General features: G+C 38.5%; 1 protein-coding gene across 2 annotated transcripts in view; it reads right to left on the reverse strand.

The window, feature by feature from the left end:
- Window positions 1-17,344, reverse strand: part of TTN (titin) — a 308,950-nt gene extending 291,606 nt beyond the window's left edge. The window contains exons 1-12 of one of the 2 annotated variants that reach the window (XM_074967679.1): window positions 17,181-17,331; window positions 14,610-14,713; window positions 10,582-10,785; window positions 9,361-9,648; window positions 7,735-7,823; window positions 7,399-7,643; window positions 4,833-5,133; window positions 4,455-4,598; window positions 3,847-3,963; window positions 2,174-2,311; window positions 746-883; window positions 149-286 (exon numbers count right to left, since the gene is read on the reverse strand). In XM_074967679.1, the coding sequence (XP_074823780.1) occupies window positions 149-286; window positions 746-883; window positions 2,174-2,311; window positions 3,847-3,963; window positions 4,455-4,598; window positions 4,833-5,133; window positions 7,399-7,643; window positions 7,735-7,823; window positions 9,361-9,648; window positions 10,582-10,785; window positions 14,610-14,700 (1,893 nt within the window). In that variant the 5' untranslated portion in view covers window positions 14,701-14,713; window positions 17,181-17,331. Of the gene's footprint in view, window positions 1-148; window positions 287-745; window positions 884-2,173; window positions 2,312-3,846; window positions 3,964-4,454; window positions 4,599-4,832; window positions 5,134-7,398; window positions 7,644-7,734; window positions 7,824-9,360; window positions 9,649-10,581; window positions 10,786-14,609; window positions 14,714-17,180 lie in introns of both variants that reach the window. The other variant, XM_074967678.1, reaches the window with a different exon arrangement.
- Window positions 17,345-19,632: the final 2,288 nt, after the last annotated feature.

Below are 19,632 nucleotides of genomic sequence, written 5' to 3' on the forward strand. Positions count from 1 at the left end.
CCCCAATCAAGCAAGCACATTAAAGGGAATGCAGTTGAGTGGATTCTAGTGTACACAAGTAGCTCTTAACTGATGGTGAAGCATAAGGAGGCTCGCAGAGAAAGTAAGGTGGAACAGTGTATTTCACATCTGCAACAGCTGTATTCACCTGATCACGAATTAGATGCATTTGTTCTTGTTTGGTAGTAATTTCTTCTCTGGCTCTTGGTATTGTTACTGGTTCCTTGGATTTATCAGTGGCAATTACTGTCGGAACTACAGTAATTTTTTCAGCTTCCTTTCTTATCTGATTATTATAGTAGAAACAAAAAAAGTTTCAATTACATATGGTCTTATGAAAAAAAAAAGCATTGGAATAGGGGAAAGGGTTAAGGTTTTAGATCCCTGTATACTGCAATCTCCGAGTGACTCTGTATTAGCTAACTATTGATAGGCATTAGGATGTAACAATACTCATTTAAATAAAATATATTATTTAAAAAAAGTTAAAATGCTCTTTACTGCAAAGAAATCAAAGTCAGTCAAAAGAGAGTTATGGATATCTTATTAATGCCAACTATTAGGAGTGAAGGACAAAGTGGGAAGAATTAGATACTAATTCATAGTTGATACAAGTTTGTAGTTGGAGTAAGTTTTAGAAAAAAAAACCCTGGAAATATATAGTTAGTATTCGTAGGGGAAATATTAGTGTACAAAGGGAGTATCACAGGAGAGTGAATATCACATTTATAACAGTTCTATTCACCTTTTCATCAGTTACTCGTACTTGTTCTTGTTTGGTAGCAACTTCTTCTCTAGTTCTCGATACTCTGACTGGTACTTTAGGTTTATCGGTGGTAATTACTACCTTAGGCACAGAAGGTTTCACAGTTTCCTTTCTTATCTGGTTTTTATGATAAAAAAAGTTTCAATTATATTTGTTCTCAAACCAAATTACATGGCTTTTCAGGACAGTGGGACAGGTTGATGGAATGTTATGTAGACAAGACAGTGGCACAGCTAGGAGTGGAAATTTGGGAGGGTCCCAACTTTTGGGTGGACAGGCAATAACAGACTGTGCTAGCTCAGCTTCTCCCCGACGCCATGCCCTCTTCTTAGTCCTGGTGCCCCCAGACATAGGGCTTCACCTGCCGAGCTGAACATGCGCATGGGGCGGCTCAGAAAATGGGAAGGCAGAGCTGCCAGAGCGTAGCTTTCTAAAGAGTGGGTGCATCACTCCGTTTTGGATTTCAGGTGTCTGAGTGATGTTCCGGGCTGCTGAGGCAGCACCTCACCCCCGCTTAGATTTGGGTGGGCCTGGAAGCTAAGTGGGGGATGCTAAGTGGGGCCTGGATGCTAAGCTGAGGCCCACCCAAGCCCACCCATGGCTACACCCCTATGACCAGGGGAAAGGAAGGAAGATGAAATGCCACTTATAGAGTGGAATGACTATTGTATGTAAGCCAACTTCCATCCCATTTTACACACTTTGCAACCCAGTTAAATTCAGTAGAGTTACACTGTGTGAGAAAGAATCAGGGAAAAATTTGGTCCCCTATTGGTTACATTTAAATGATCATCATTGTATCCTCCGGATATAAACTCCTTTTAGCAGCTGCATAGAAATGAGTATTACTATGACCTAACATTTACTCTCATTAGTCAGTAGGGCTACTCAGTTAAATAAGGGCTACTCAGTGTGAGTAAGGGCTCCAAAATCATCTGATATTAGCTGTGAGACTGATCAGACAGTTTGTGATCCAGCAAAACTTCCAGCAAACCTCATTGGCTCAAACCCTTTATGTAAGCGAATATTATTCTGATGGCTAACTGAATAAAAACTCTTTAAAAGGTTCTCTTAAAATCCACCTTTATACATCAAGTAAAGGTCACTAATCATCAAATGAGAATTATGAGCATGTTAGTAATGACAACCACAATACTTAAATAACTGATGTTAAGAGCTCAGTCTTGCAGTTCCTGACTAGTCAGAACTCCTATTAAAGTCAGTGGGAGTTTTGCCTGGAACTGTAACACTGGGCCTCTTTATGGAACAGTTACTTTATAAATGTTTCTATTGTTGGAGCCTGCAGCTCATAAAAAACCAAAGGCAAAGTACATAAGGAGCATTTGATAGAGATTGTTATTGAAAAAGGGTGTATCGGTGAGCTACATCTATAACAGCTGTATTCACCTTTTCATGAGTGATGTGAATTTGCTCTCGTTTTGTAGAAATTTCTTCTCTAGCTCTTGATACTTTTTCTTGTTCTTTGGCTTTATCAGCAGCAATTATTACCTTGGGTATAGGAGCTTTCTCTGGTTCCTTTCTTATCTGATTTTTACAGTAAAAAAGTCTCAATTATATATAATCTCAAATGCAAATTACATGACTTTTATAAAACATTGGAGAAGAGGCTGGTCTAGTGGAGGGAAAGGAGGTTAAATTTCACTGGAGGTCCTTGTAGAAGGAAGTGATTGTGACTCATTCTGTTTGTACCCTGCAGTCACTGTATACAGGTGAATATCATTGTTACATGATACCTACTCTTAGGAAAACTCCAGTGTTTTATATAGATTTTAAAAATTGATTAGACTGGCAACAACAGCATCTGAACTTCTTTTATGAAATATACAGTGAGAAGAAAAATAAAATAACTTACTCCATAGACTCTGTCATTTTCCTACTAAAAGGCAGTATGTAACAGATACTGGAACAGGAAGAAATTTATCTGCATTACTATCAATGGGGGAAAAGCAATGATTTTGAATGCGTATTTTTTGGTAAATTTCACTCTATCCAGGAGGTTTAGATGAAAATACAGAACATGCTCCTCCCTGTGTAATGGCAGTTTTCTGATTTCCATCCCTCAGTATCGTAAAGTTAAATTACTCCTCCCCCTGCCCAGACTATTTCTCACCTTGAATCTTGATATTTCACTCTAGATTCCATTGTCAGGACTAGACTCAACCTTAACTTGGATTTAGACCCACCTACCCTCACAACTAGATTCCTTTTTACCCTCTCAATTTGAAACCTGACCTCAGCACTTGACTGATCTACTTTCTGGAGGAGTAGTTTGGTCTGGATAAGCGGTAAAGGGTGGTGGACTGCAGAAATGTACCATTTCTACGGGAGGGAGGCATAAATTACTCTAACTTGGTATGAAACTCCTGGGGACCATCCAGAAATAGAATGAAGAAATACCAGTAGGCCCTGATCCCGCAAACACTTGCACATTTGGTTGACTTTGCTCATTTGAATAACCCCACTGACTGTAATAGAGCTACTTATGAGTAAGGTTAAGCATATGCGTATTTGGCTGCAGAATCAGGGCTTAAAGTTAAAATAAATGTATCTGAAAATTAAAAACAAAACATATGGTGAAAGTTATCTGAAATTCAGTCACCACTATTTTGTTTCACATTGTTTTCAGTGCAGAATGAATTTCTTCTTAATGTATCTTGCCTCCTATTTGTTAACAGGAAAATGCCACGTGTATGGAATAAGCTCAGAAACAGCCACAGAAAAATGGAAAATCCAAGAAGAGGTGTGTGGGTGTTTTTTTGTTTGTTTTTGTTTTTTTTAAACAAACACGTTTGAGGTATTATCTAGCTATACAATAAATGGTAGGAAAACAATGGCATTTTTCCATAATCTTATGCAAAACGGTCAGTCATCAAGAGAGAATTATGAAAATGCTAGTATTGAAAACCCTAGTGAGTAAGTGAGTTATATAGTGACACTTTGTATTGCTGGGCTTTTCAGTTCATAAGTTACAAAAAGAAAAGGAAAGAAAAATATATACATAGTTTGTCTTTAAAGTAGAGTTCAACTGTGAATATTACATCTGTAACAACTGTATTCACCTTCTCATGAGCGATGTGTACTTCTTGTTTGGTAGCAATTCCTTCTCTAGTTCTTGATATTATTTCCTGTTCTTTGGATTTATCAGTAGTAACTACTACCATAGCTTCCTTTCTTATCTGATTTTTATAGGAGGGGAAAAAAACAACCTTAAAATACATCTCAACACATAGTAAAGATCAGTTATCAAAAGAAAGTAGTATAAATTAAGGGGAAAATGCTGGGGAATAGTTATTTTAAGCTCAGCTGGGAAAATTCAATTTAAATATTAGGAAATTTTTTGTCAGTATAAGAACAACAATAGGTAATGGAATAAGCTGTCAAGGGACATTATGGGATCACTTTCACTAGAGTTAATAAAAACAAGACATGATACCCATTCCTCAGGAATGGTGTAAGAATAATTAAGTCAATTCAGTCATGACATGAGGTGATAGATGAGATGACCACGAGCAGTCCCTTACAGTCCAGATGCTTCTGCACCAATAACGCATGCTTATATGAAGCACTTAGTATCTTGTTAATTTTGCACTATGAAATACATGCTTTGTTCGCATGTAGGATCAGGGGGTAAGGAGGAAATTATATAAAAGCTGTGTTTTACTTCTACCTGCTCCTGAACAGGTTGAATGTGTACCGCAGTCATTGCTGTCCTTTTAGAAATCTGCTCTACAGGGCTTGGAACTGGTTCTCTCACTCTAGCCAGGTCAACAGCAGCCACTACAGTAGCAACAGCTGCTGTTTTATCAGCGTCCTGTAGGACCAAAGTTAGTCACATCAGAAGATATTGTTTTATAGGGTGCATACACAGAATAAGCATATGACAAATACATGCACAGAATATTGCTGTCAAAGGTCAATTTAAACATTTCCAGGGGAACTCCCTAAATAGCTGTTGTAAGCAAGTGTCTACATGCAGCCTCTCAAATTACATTTAGCGGCTCTCTCAGCATAAGCAATGTTCTTTCCAAATTTAAAGACTCTTTACCTCTTTAGCACCAGCAGCTATACCAGCAACAGCAACACCAGCAGCAGCACCACTGATGGTCACCTGGTCTTGGACACCATATCTTCCTTCCCATCTTTCTTCTGTCCTTATCTGGGTAGCGCTTGTAGTTACTCTAGTTTCCTGCATCCGTGCCTCGGCTGCAGAGACATAACCTTCCAGCTTCCAAGGAGGAACAACCTCAGCAGCAGTGGCTACCGTTGCCTGTGCTTTACGGATCAGCACTGGAGATTTCACAGGCCTAATAGGTGAAGTGGAGAGTCTTCCAGCAGGAGATACTGACCTAATGAATAAACATAATATTACTGGTATTAAATTTAGCATCACCTAATAAAATAACCACACAAGTAACTTCACACAGGATTGACATTCATTTCCTGTTTACGGTACCATCAGTACCTGGACACTGAGCTAAATGAAAAACCAACAAAAACCAAAACAAACCAACTATCCCCTTTCTTGTCCCTCTCCCCCAATTGGAAAATTTTGAATTTTTTTGACCAAACTTTACTTATAAACTCCAGGGCTACAAGAAACCAACCTACCAATAGCGATAGGCTGCATGGCAGTTGGGAACATTGGATTTATTTATTTAGAAAAGGAAAGAAAAAGTTCTAGTTGATTTATTACCTTCAAATTGTGTAAATGGTTAGATTGTGTGATCTGCTTACCATTCCTCTATTCTCTTCCTTCCTTCCTATTGTTTGTTACACTCACTTGTTCTCTCATTTGAAATTATGCTCCTCAAACAGTCTTCCTATGTGTTTGTACAGCTCCTAATACAGTGGGGCCCTGATCCTGACTGGGTCTTTTGGATGCTATCACAATGTAAATAATAAATAGGAAAGGAGATCTCATTGTTTTATTATTTATTTACTGAACGCCATCAATGTGCTTGACACTGTAAGAAGGAAAGGACTTGAGGAGCTTTCCTCCTCTTGCAGGTTTGTCAGATCCTTAAATTATTGAAGGATTTTTAATGACTTAATTAGCTTTACAATGAAGACATTAAAGAGAACACCACAATGTATTTCACTCAAGAATGTACATTTAATATAAAAGTACCAGAAATGGTAAGTTCACATTGGGTCAGAGACTATATTCTTTACTCAGATAATGGGAGTTTTGAGAAAGGACTATTGGATCAGGGTCATTATGTATTAGATTAGGCCCCAATTCTGCAATGAGCCCCACTGAATTCAGTGGAGTGTCATGTGGGGGCACAGAAGTCTGCCTTTGATCCGTTCATTTCAGGATTGGGGCCTATCTCCATTTCCTTTTACCAATTACAGTAGCATTAATTGGTATCTGCTGTTACAGTGATAAACAGAGCTTTTAGAAAGACTGACATTTTAAAAATTAATTGAGAGTATTAATATCTAGTTTTAAAGCACTTTCCAAGTTGCTATAACACCACGACTAAATACATATTTTCCCCCAAGATGAGTTCTGGTATACCAAATTTCTAGCACCATGCAAATGTTTTAACATTGCCACATTCTGAACCATTGCAGCATTAGTGGTGGTCACCAGCAATATACTTTCATTTTTTACATTTATTTTCACATCTAATTTAGATGTAAATGTTATTTTTGAGTCAATAATGTATTTCACGCAGGTCTACCTAGAGTATAACATTTTAGCGCATTATGCCCTGTAGATGGCACTATTGTATTATCCTTGCATTTACGCAAGTGCTCATAGATTAATTATCCTTGTAAATTATTACATTACTACCAATCCATTGCTCCTTCTTGTATATACAGCAATAGCTGTTTTCACTGTGATGAAATTCACCACAAAGCAGAGCTGGCACAAAGGTTTAAATGGGGCCTCATTCAGCTCAGAGACATTTCACTTTTCTGGCCCAGTGCTTGGTGCAGTCGGGAGCAGAGGCAGCAGAGCCAGAAGAGCCTAATAACTCTTCATCAGTGCCTCAGTGCAAATGAATTTAGTTCTGCCACACCACAGCTGTGGACCCTGCACTTCAAATCACTCCCTTTCCCTCCTGAGGCCCTACACATATCAGAGCTAAACCCTCATTTCCCCATAACCATGCTCATTTTTCTTGCCTCCACAGCCTTAACTCTGGAATCATTACCCACATGTCCAAATATACCCATGTCCACAGATGTATGCAGTCATTTTTCTATTGATCCTTCCATTCTGCATGCAACTCACCAAATGCTCTTTTCTTTTCCCATACAGTAATTACCAAAGGCCAGATTCTGATTGAACTTAATCACGTATAGCTGGAGCAAAAAAAGTGTTACTCCAGCTTTGTGTGGCGGAACACAGTGCAGAATCTGACCCTACACATTTTCTAACAATTTCCTAAACCTATCTCAGAGGATGGAGCATTTGCAGACAGCTGCCAAAAACCTCCTCCTGAACTTTGACAACTATACAAAACCAACAGTCAGAACAAGTCCACGTTCTTCCATTCTATGTTGTGCTTTCAGTTCACATCATCACCATTTCATTTTCTCATTTTACTGGTGGGAATGACTCAAAATTCAATATTTCCTTGATAGTTAATATGATTTACCTGACTGGTGATGGTGTTGGTGCTCTAACATGTCTTACAGGTGACAGTGACTGTCTAATGGGAGATGGTGACTGCTGTCGTGCCATTTGTACTTTTGCTGCACTTATTGGTGGAGTTGGTGATTTTGATATAGGTTTAGGAGGCATTCTTGGAGGTGCCTTGTGTGGGAGCTGTTGTCCTGTGGCACTCTCTATGGACATTTCAATAGTTGTAAGTGATCTGGCATCAAAGTGGGCTTCTATTTTCTATAATGAAAGAAAGAACAATGGTGAGACACTGCAATGCCAAGAATCAATATCTAAAGCTTTTAACACCATTAGCTTTGAAAAAATGTACCTTTTCAATTCTGGCTTGTCTTGTTTGCGAAATCTGAGCAGTCGAAACAATCGTCTTTGTCTTTTTAGCGGGTACTACTTCTTCCTCGCCTATCAGAAGGTATAACATGAATAGTCAGGAGAATTATATGTGGTAAAAAACAATAATAGCTTTTTAGAAGGAACTAAACATGCAATGCCAATTGTATATCAGCATGTGTAAACACCAGAGAAAGAATTAATCAGCCATCTGTTTTTCTTGCAGTATCTATAGGCAAATAATTGTGGAACCAGTTGATATAAGATTAGCCTTTTTGTGTAACTATGTAATTAGGCCAAAAAATTTAAAAGCATATTAATTATACAAGACTTTGAATGCCTGCTTCAGAATCATTCCAATCTGGTGAGCCAAGAAAGGTTGTCTTGGCTATAATGGCATTATGAGTATGATTGAAAGGGCTCCATTCAACCCGAAACTGCCTTCATAGCTACTGGGCTCATTCTCATCTGCACTCTCAACAAGGAGTCTACCCTCTCTTGTGAGGGGGTATTGCTTTCAAGAAATAGCTGCATAATGCCAATTACAGCCTTATACAGATGACCAAACTTCTATTAATCCTTTCCCCATGATTAAAGTCTGTGACCTTACTTCAGCCATGTATGGCTTGCACAGACTAGAAGGGCTCATATATTTTAGTCTGGTCAGGGCCCTAAGTATATAATGATGTAGCAGGAATAGTAAAAGCCCTTGTGTCTTTATTAGGTGAATTTTAAACTTTAATGTCTGGGTAGTTTTCAATTGAAAAATATACAGTAAATGAAGTCCAGACTCCTCTGCATATGTGTATGTGAGGAATAAGCTGATCAAAAAGGGCAATTCTGCTGTGCCTCATTCTGGGCTGCTCCCATATTCTTGGAGTTCACACTCTGCAGATGCGTTGTGAGAACAGAGGCCTGAAGTTAGTGAGCACTGATTTATGAATGTCAACATGAACATTCTGCCATTCATTTGCTGTGTGTGTCTCACAAATTCCTCTAGTGAGAGAAAGTTCTGATGGGGCCCAGAAATGGGGCCACGTTAATGTTGCTCTTGCAGTATTAGCATATACCCATCTTACTGCAAAAATCAAATTGTGCCTTAATCTGATTTTGCAATGACAAATAATCATTTAGCAAATTAAAAACAGTCCTGTTCCTACTACAGACAATAAGAGTTTTGCTCACTTAAGAACTGCAGAATGTGGCCCAACAGCAGTAGATAAAAGGCCTTGGTTTTAAAATTTAATTTTTAAAAATTCTGCAAGAGCAAAACAAAACAACCTCTCGCAAAAAAACAAAACAAAACCAACCAAACAAACAAAAACAAAAAAAAATTACCCTTTTGTGATGCCTATACTGTACTTAGATAATTCAAAGAAGTCCAACTGAGGGAATTGTTTTATGTTGAAAATGTACTTTTTGTTACCAGCCTGGAGCCTTTTATGACATGTTTCAGCTTGGAACGAATTTTTACAACCAGTTTACAAACGCTTGAGAAATGGGTTATTAATGAAATTGCTGATCAACATTAATTGCAGCAGTGCCCTTTATACCACAACAAGAATGTACATGTTCTTATTTTCATGGCTTACAACCTCAACTCCATTACCTTGAACCAGCAATTCGGCTGTTGAAGTAGCTCGTCCCACGCTATTTGTGGCATTTACTGAATAGGTTCCGGAGTCTTCAGGATAAGCTTCTGCAATTATTAAACTGTAGAGGTCTCCTTCTTGTGAAATTTGAAAATCGAGGGAGCTTTGAATTTCTGCTCCATCCCGATAGAACTTCACCACAGGTGTAGGGATTCCAGTCACTCTAACATCAAGTCGAACTTGCTTTCCTTGCCTTATAGTTATGCTCTGTAGACGTTGTGTAAAGTTTGGTGGTGCTGTTTCAGCTACAATTTAATTAGAAAAATTAAAGTTCACTCAGTAAAGACAACTTCATAAGTCCTAAATATTTCCAATTCTAGAAGCATTCACAGCCTTTAAATTCTTTACAAATACCCTTTATATATAAACTACGATCTCCTTATTTATCTCCCAGTTGCTATTGATTTAGAAGAGGGCCACCTTGTCTAACATTAAAATAAATTAAGGCCTCCTTCCCGCAAACACATATACATGTTGTTAATTTTACTCACATGAGTAAAGCCCTGATCCAGCAAATGCTTTCACACATACTTAACTTCATGTGAGTATTTCCATTGCTGTCAATGGGACTACTCACATGAGCAAAGTTGAACATGTGCATAAGAGTTCGCAGAATCAGGGCCTATATTGGTAAGAAAGGGCCAGATCCATTCTATATTCATGTGAGTACAGTGCCACTGAAGTTAATAAGGACCCTATCTTTCAAACCCTTATTCACAGGAATAATCTTTACTGACATGACTAATTCCATTGAAGTTGGTGGTGCTACTTGTGTGAGTAAAGATTACTCTTGAATAAAGGCTTGTAGTGTTAGGACAGGCATCTGGAAGGACTATACTCGTAAGTGTTTGTACAGTCTGGTTCATAGTTTATACTTCTGAAGACTGTTGTAATAGTAATACTTGAAAATTCACCATGAAGCGATGAAGAATCCTATCTACATCTATAAGGAATCTAAGTATATATTGGAGTTTTTTGGGGGAAAAAAATCTAGCTCGCTTTACTAGTCAGGAATTTAATTTGTTGTTGCTATCTTGTATGGTGTTTCCATCTCATATTTGTGTGTTATTTTTATCCAAGTTTGGAATATATATGTATAATTTTTATTTTAGCTCCCTCATCTCTGGTGACAAGGGGAAGTGCCAATAGTTTGCTGTCCCTCCTTAACAATACTGTACCTGTGACAAGTAGCTCAACGGTACTAGTTGCTTGCCCAGATCTATTGGTGGCTTGTATGCTGTATCTTCCACTGTTGTCTGCTGTCACGGCGGGGATCACGAGTTTAGCGCGGCCATCGCTAAATGAGATCTGCACGCCGGGCAGAGTTGCAGCGGAGATAACCTGGCCATCCCGAAACCAGCTCACTTCAGGAACTGGGGAACCTACAGAAAGCAGTAGATAAAGAAAGCAATTTCAGCATCACTATAGACCAGGAGCCCCAAAATACTTCTGCTAATTACAAATATGTATGGCAGTTTTCAACCATCTGAGGGAATTGCTGCGTGTGCACAGGTCTGCAATTACACCAGTAGCATAAAATCACAACATTCAAGGTATTTCCCTGATGCAGATGTCTTGACAATACATAGGGTTTTAGTGTAATTCACAGGCTGCTAGATTAAGAAATTCCTCAAACAGTGTCCTGCGCCATTTGAAAGCCCTGTTAAGGGAGTTGGCGTTAGTCTCATTTAAGAATTATATGAAAGATTGAGAAATTCATGGCGGTCAGCCTTTGATTCATTCACTAGTATAAAAAAAATAAAGTACAGTTTCCTTGTAATGAAATTATATAATCCAAGCATTAGGCAACAAGAAGTAAATTGAAAATGCAGCCTGAATTACAGTATTTCCCCTAATAATGAATTTATTAAATAAGCTACCACTGAAAGTGATTGTAGCAAAAAGTAAAATCAAGAGTTATCTTTATATCTTTCTGGAGAGGATGAGCAAAGCCTCATAGAAGTGAATGAATGAGGGATTCATATAAACTAGCAGAGAGCAGCCACATTGGGTCAGATATTTTACTGTTCAAATATATTATGTTCTTAGGAGCAAATCCCTCAGGCAAAAACTCCCACTTTCAGTATAGACTCCATGTATAGTCATAATTGGCCTCCAACTTCAAATGGTAACTTAAACATGACAGGGAAAATGCTCTTCCAGTACTCAGACGGCCAAGAGGAATCCTTGTGAAGGGAGAAGAATCCTACTACCCATGTCACAGAGCAGGAGACAAGCGGCTCTGTGGGACCTATTCCAGAAGAGAGGACTCTTTGTGGTCCCAGGAGACCCCTTTTCTAAGACGGAGGGACCCAACTATCTGTTAAGTGGTGGATCTCCATCCTCACCCATGTCTCTCCATCCACCCCTCCATTTCCCCGAATCCCTTTTATGCACAGCCATGCAGAAGCCCCATAATGTTGGGTTCTATGCATGGCAAGGTTGTGAAGTTATGTATGACCTCTTCCAATAATGCCCAACTGCAGAAGTGGACCAGTTCCATTGCGAAAAGGCCCTTTATAGCCTCAGGAGGCGGCCCTGAGGCTGCACTAGTAGAGTTGCCCTTCAGCTGCTAGTACAGTCTCAAGAGTCTCTATCTTTGTGTGCGCCAAAGGCCCTAAGGCTGCAGAATTCTGCCCCCTAACACTTTCTAAGACTCCCTAAAGAACCCAGTTACTTATTTGAACTCTGTATGAGGCCAAGAATATGATGGTATGAGAATACAGGCTGTGAGGGAGAAAGTTTTTGTTGGGAGTCTGCAATCACTCTAGACTTGTTTCAAAGAGTTGCAGATTTTGCTATTTTTCATGGCCAAAAAAATAAGCTGGAGTTATTTCGTTTTATATTTATATATAAAAATCAAATAATTCAGACATTATATATAAAAGTATGTGACCACTCTGGGAGAGAGAGAGACTTTTCAAACCAAAAATAGAAACACCACATTTAGGTGCTTATAGTTTCACAGATGTAGCTAAGCAAATACCAAGGATTAGGGGGTTGCTCAGTTTTCAAGGGACCAGTTTGAGACGCTTTGGGTCTGAGTTTCACAAGCATAGAGCATACCAAGAGTGAAGCTTGTAAATGCAGGCTTGCTGTTGCTCAGTATTTGGAAGGGAATAACCCAAATAAACTAACAGGAGTGCAAGCTAACTCTTTATTAATGAATGCAAAATCCAGACAATACTGTGGAAACAGACACACACACACACAAGCAATTCATAGTATGGTTCATATGTATAATTTAGTTTATTTACTCTAGTGTTATAGGCTGCATCCTGTAGTGTTTATTAAGCACACTTTTAGTACTCTCAGATTAATTGTGCTCTTCCTATTCAATCTAGAATTATATATAATATTTGACTTGTATATAAAATGGCTTTATTCAAAGGTAAAGACAAGGATTGAATTTAATATGCACAATGATTGATAAAAGAGACCACTATCCAGTGACAAAAATAAAGTTACACTGTCCGTGATTGAGAAGGTCAGATTCCAGGAAATAAAATCTTCACAATTTGTTGTACGTTAGAAAAACAGAATACTGAATAACTGCCAGAACTGTCAGACCTGATGAGTGGCTTTGGGGAGGGAGGGATGTTCCAGTATCCCACAACATGAATAAGAGCTAAGAAAATATTGGTTCACATAAGGTTGGGGCCTAAAATAAAAGAATGGTACATGCAGTTATAAAACTGATGTATCTCTTATCAGTATTAAATTAAGTTGCACTCACAAATATTACAGGCTATTATAAATGAAAAGAAAATAGCTGAAATCATCCATTCATCAAGAACTTCAGCATCATAACTGGTTTTAATGATACATTTATCTATTTTACTTTTATGGTTAATGGATTTATTACAAGGGTGATTTTCCTCAGCATATCTATATAACTTCATATGAAACCTACATCAAACAAAAATTCCGCCCTGTTACAGAAGGCTGGGATGGCTAACACTGGAGTAGTGGATCAAACCCTGAAAAGTGGGTACAAAATAATCCACAGACGTAAATGGGCATATGGAGGTGTTCATATCATCCTATGTTAATCAAAGGGTCCAAAATGTTGGTATAGGTCTGGGTGCAAAAGTATGATTGGCAGCCACACTTTGGAGTAAGTATATCTTAGACCAGGGCAATGATTATCAGCCACAGCAAACGTCAAAGGTGGCTATGGTGCTGGACAGACAACATATCTGCCAGGGGGTAATTGTACAACTTCAGTTCATGTATGCTTTGTTTTATAGTATGTGGTAGTCAAGTGCTAACACCAACACCCTAATACACTTCCTTAACCATGTCATTCTGTGCCACTTCTCCTTAATACTGAGCATGTGTTAAAGCTACTCCTGGAACAAGGCATTGGTTGCTCTGACACTTATTTTGATTGACTAATAGGGTTTGAGTGGGGCTTTGTACATTCTCTGTGTTCATGCTGACTCATTCTCTATTTTTGTTGTATGTTAAGATTTGATAATATGGCACTTCATTTAAAAATGAAGGTGCTTCTTTAAGTTGCCCCATGATCTTAGTTATGTTTGGACAATCTTACACTACCTCTAAACAGACTTTTCTACCATTTTGAGTGGGCACAGAAGCCCAAATTCGGTGCTTACAACCCATATGACTCCACCAAAATCATAGAGTCAAGGGGGTTGAATGGGGCGTAAGTCAACAAAAAATGAGCCAGTGTGCCCAGCACAAAAAAAATGGTCCCCTTTTGCTTTGGATCAGCAATGAACCTCCTGCTGCTTGGCCCTCACTCTGTCATGTTGCCACAGACTCTGTGCATACATCCCTAGATCTCTCACTAGCTCAGTTTGCACTTTTATCCCTATTTCTTCCTTTGGTTTGTAAACTGGGGCCCAAGTCTGCTCCTATTGAAGTCAATGAGAATTTGACCACAGACTTAGGTGGTAGCACAATTGGGCCTGTCCTTTGATCCATCATAATTCTGCACAGTATGTCTGCTGGAATCTGATAACACTTTCTGAAGTAGGCTAATCCATTGAAGAAATGGCATTATATTACTTGACCTTTTCAGGGCTGTCAGATTTGGATATATTCATGTACTGACAATCTTTACTCCATCACATTACAGGACTATCTAAAGCACCAGCAATTGTATGTTTGCCTTACATTTCCACAATATAAATAATTCAGGACCAAGAAATGAAGGTAGTCAGAAAGAAATAAGTCTTACCACTAACGTGAGCCTCAAAGGTTGCGGCACTACCCTCCAGTGCCACAACACTTTGTAACGGCTGCGTAAACGTTGGTGCTTTTGTCGTCATCTTTATAGGCACTCTGAAAGAAAGAGGAAAACATAATTAGATGTCAAATGCCAAGCTCTTTAAAGTTCTTACTGTACATATTTCCTCTCCTTTCTTACTGTACTGCCACTTTTTTTTTGTACATGGTATGGAATGATTTATCCTTCTCAGCCTTAAACCATATTGGCCTGACTATGCTTTAATATTGGAATTGTTGGAATATAATAATTTCACTTGTAGGGCCTGCTCCTGCTCCCACTGAAGACAATAATACAACTCCTATTGACTTCATTGGAGTGTGCTGTGTTCTAGTGGATTAAGCATGGCACCAGGAGACTGGGTCCTACTGTTGATTCTGCCCCGACTCATTGTCTGACCTTGTGTAGGTCACTTAGCCTCTTTGCTTCCATCGCCCCATCTGTCATAAAGGGAAAATAATCCTTATTCATACAGGTCCAAAGTGTTCTGGGATGAACTGAAAGTGTTCTGTAAAACATCATTAGATTCACTGGGAACAGAATTAGGCTTTAAATAGCAGCTTAAAAGGAATGTGGATGTCTGCAATCTAGTTGGCCTTTAATAATTAAAGGACGGCTGGGAGGCTTCCCTTTTTTAAGGTATACTGTAAGAAGTGAATAATCTTATGCAGAAGCATATTGGCATTAAAGATGCAGACAAAATTCAACTATTTCTCAGACAGTAGCTCAGTGCAATCTGGAATACTGAGAAACAGCTACCTTTGAAACATGAGCTAGGGTATAAGGTAGCCACTGACACGGATGACTTGAACAACTGCAGGAAGGTGTGAAATCTGAAGGAAAAAAAAGTGTGTCCTCTCTTCCTATGCATAATAATTCTTTGTATAAAAGAAACACACTGAAAGCCATGGAAAAGAATACATATTAGAGATATTTTGTACTTTATTTTAAAAGGGCTTATTTTAATTGTATGTTGAATTTAAATGAATTAAGTTTGAATATTTCTAATGGTTACACACCCCTCTCCTTAATAATAAGGTCACACTGTTTTAAACTGAAGTTATAATTTCCTTGATTAAAAAACCACCATGTGAATATAATGTTATCATCATGATTTACCAGATAAGAGATATCTTAATCTTTTTTTAGGTGTCTGGACTTTGTAGTGATACATTCCTATATACTCTGAGTTGTGCATTTACTTTTGATTCTGCATCTGATATTGCCACAGTACCAGACATAATTATAAATATATAAGAAAATAAACCTTTATTCAAATCTAACTATGGGCCAGCTCCTGCCGTCCTTAACTGGGTTGAAAAATATCTTACGCTGAGGAGCAGACCCATTGAAATCAGTGCCTGGCTCTTCAAAGGAGCCCAGACTTGTTTGGAGCCTGACTCCCATTCACTTTCAATGACATAAGGGCACCTAACTCCTGTAGGCTCCTTTGAAAATCCTACACAGTGTGACTAAATGTGCAGTAATATACTATTCAAGGTGAATAAAAGGGGCAGCATCTGATGCTCTACTGGGTTGTGTGAAACTTTACATGAAAGGCACTATGTGTATTGTCTTCATGAGTTGCACTGACACTTTTTGTAACTTGGTGTATGGGGTGATTTTTTTGTTTCTGAAATTTTTCAATTTGTGAAATAGTTTAAACAAATTAGGTATAACTGACATTTAATCTCCTGATGACACCAATTTCCAAAAATGTGCAAAAGCAAGATAGTACAAATTACTTTAATGTATACTTATTCTTCTCATATCTACTTCATTTGTGGATTAATGATTTGACAGTCATTTGAAAGAGAAATAATTTAGTATTTTAAATAAACAGTATAAAAACTATACAGATTATTTCCAAACTCCAGAATATGTTGGGTATTATTTAATTAAGTATAATTGATGATGAATTCATTGAAAGTTTAAATCTCTCATTGGATAGGCAAATTTCAATGATTAAGATTTTGAACTTATAAGGCTTTTGTATAATTATGATTAAAAGGTATGCATCTGAAATATCAGGCTCCAAAAATAACTTCCCCAGCTCTGACTGACAGCAGACAAGTGTTCCAGAGCTGCTGTGTAATTGATACCTTCGCAGTTGATTCCCTTAAAAAGTCATCAGTGCTTAGCTGATACCATATGCATTTTATCAGAGCTATTCTTGGAGCTTCTTGGTTTATCTGTGAGTAATATAACCTTGAACACTCCTAGCATACATAAAAAAGTTTGTAAGTTAACTGACATTTCCATATACATTTGAAAGCCTAATTTAAACATTTCTTTAATATCAAATGCACTTAAAGAACTATTAATTGAATTTTATCAAAACTCACATTCAGAAACATAAGACGACATTCTTGACAAAGAACTTTAATGTTCAGTGTTTATAGACTATATTTGTATTACATACACCATATGCCCATAAATATACATTTATATTGATGTGTTCTATCAAAACGATTAATAACTGACAAAGAAATATAGTTATACTATTAAAAAAATGCCACTAACCTGATTTCTCAAGAGTGCCTAAAAGGAGTGGGCAAAGCCCAGCGAAAGTTTCGTAAACGACGTCCTTATCCAGAGTAAGATTTTAGACAATCCCAATATGAGAATCGTTGAGCCTCTAATCATTGAAAACAAAACTACACAGTCTTGACAGTGTAGTTTTGCTTTTCTTTGCAATCCCTACACCCGAGGCGAGGCTGGGAATGCACGACTGCTCAGAAGTGCTCACATAGTTGTTTTACTTTATATACCCCTGATCTGCTGACAGCTCTGCATCATCATGTCAGTGCCACTTCTGATTGGTTTTCTAAAAAAAAGCATCATGGGAGATGCAATCATACACCACCTGTTGGTCTGATGGACAGTGCTAATTTTGGCAGCACAAAAGGGATTCACTGAGAAAATGAACCAGTATATTCAGAGTTTATTCTACTTTAAAGTCCAATCATTTTATTTGCAGTTGCTAATTAGTTACATCACAAATTTAAGAAGAAATTATGAGGAAGGATTTTTATTAAATAGCACAGAACACAGTCAAATCAATAGTGGTCCTGCCCGTCAGATCCAACCTTACAGTCTCTTCCCCTACAATGACTAAGTAGCTACCAAATGCATCTGTCAATCATCAGGTCACATAAGTAAGTGGACCTCATACATGAGCCTTAAATTGGTTATTTATATGTATATTTTTAAATTGCAAGTTGAAAGTTTGTGTTTGAAACCAGGTAGATATGCTTTTTTTGTTACAGTTAAAAATCTTTTTACTGCTAACTAGATATTTCTTTCAATAGGACTTGTCAAAAGGAATGTCTGAAATGCAGGAACATGAATGTCAAGAAGGCGTGTACACAGCAGCAATTTTTGCAATGGTTTAAAACCCAGTCTTTAGCCCTCCCTCCTGACTGCCCTTATTAGGGGCCTGTGTAGGACTCATGCAGCCCCTGCACCAATGAGCTATGCCTTTCCCATATTGCTTGCTGAGAGGTCTTTGGCTGAGCCAGGCCCAGCTTTACCAGGCTGTGGGGCTAGCTGTGTCACCAGCTGCATTTGCTTCAAAACCAGAAGTCAGAGGCAGAAGGAGCCTTTGTGCTGTCTTCTGCAACTGGGACAGCCACTGTTCTAAGATACCTGTGTGCACCTGTCTGTCAGGGTGTTAGTGCCTCCTTATGCAACCTTCATTTTCCTGTCTGACAATATGGTACCAAACTAAGCTCCTATTTAGCAAACCACTTAAGCACGTGCTTAACTGGCTCCCTGAGACTTCTCAGTCTTAAAGTTACATGTCTGCTTCAGTGCTTTGTTAGACAGGGGGTGTAGGGCTGGCTTATGCCCCAAGGTACACAGTGAAAAGAGGTGATCGGTGCACAGATGCTCTTGCAAAAGGGCTGGGGAAGGGGGGGCAGGTGGGAACCTCTTCTGTGGTACCATCCCCGCCTCCTTAGACTCTGCAGAAGAATCTCTGCAGGCACAAAAACTCAAATGTGAGGAAGAGAGGCTGATGTGGAAGGCAGGGCAGGAAGAGAAGGTAAACAAAGTTCCATCATGAACCTCACATGGAATACTTAGGAGAGCAAATACAAAACAAGTTTTTCTATGCCAGCCCACTTCATGCTCAAGAAGCCCCCCTCCTCCCATGGCAGCCCCATAACTGTGGAGTGCATGGTCACATTGCCAGGGCGCTGAAGGAAAGGAAGCTTCTGAGGCACAATGTCTCTCCATGGATGGAGCACCCTGCAATGTGCTGTTTTGAAGGGAGCAGGGGAGAGTACGTCACTTCCCCTTCATAGACTGACCTGAAGAAAACTCTGTGAGGAGAATCTCAGAGTTTTACACCCTCTAACCCATTCCTGGGGTGGTTTCCATAGAAGGGATTGATCTAGCCTTTAGTTTACTTTTCTGGTTAAAAAGGTCATCTTTAAGGGCATTTTTGCTGCACAAGGGTCAGGGGAAAGGAGCAGCAGCAATTATTGTAATCTCCCACATTGGTGCAGTGTCCACTTGACAGTGTTGGAAGACCAGTATCATACCCCATTCGTTAGTCTATGGTCTGGACGGGGTTAGTCAGAGAAAAGCTAGTCTATCCGCATCAATTTACTGTCATAACATGAGGCAGGCCTTGACTGCAGCTAGGATTTACATTTATATTTTTCATAGTGAAAGGAATTTACTCTACAACAACCACATTAGCAGGCAGTAAAATTTTCTCCAAAGTTGTGCAAGTGGTAAAACTGGTGAAAAATCATGTCTGCAACAGCATATCGACTTCAAATTTCTCTTTTTTAAAAAAAAAGTAAAAGTCACTGGTGTTATGGAGACATAAGTAAAATGAAGAGTGTAGCATAAAAATCATAGGATTAAATTAATCATTTTTAAAATCTCAAAAAAGCTGACATTTTATTACCTTTCCAATATGTGTATTTTGGTTAGGAGGTCAAATGTTACTATTTCTTCTAGA

The sequence above is a fragment of the Natator depressus genome, chromosome 11 (assembly GCF_965152275.1).
Source record: "Natator depressus isolate rNatDep1 chromosome 11, rNatDep2.hap1, whole genome shotgun sequence".
NCBI classification, from domain to species: domain Eukaryota; kingdom Metazoa; phylum Chordata; order Testudines; family Cheloniidae; genus Natator; species Natator depressus.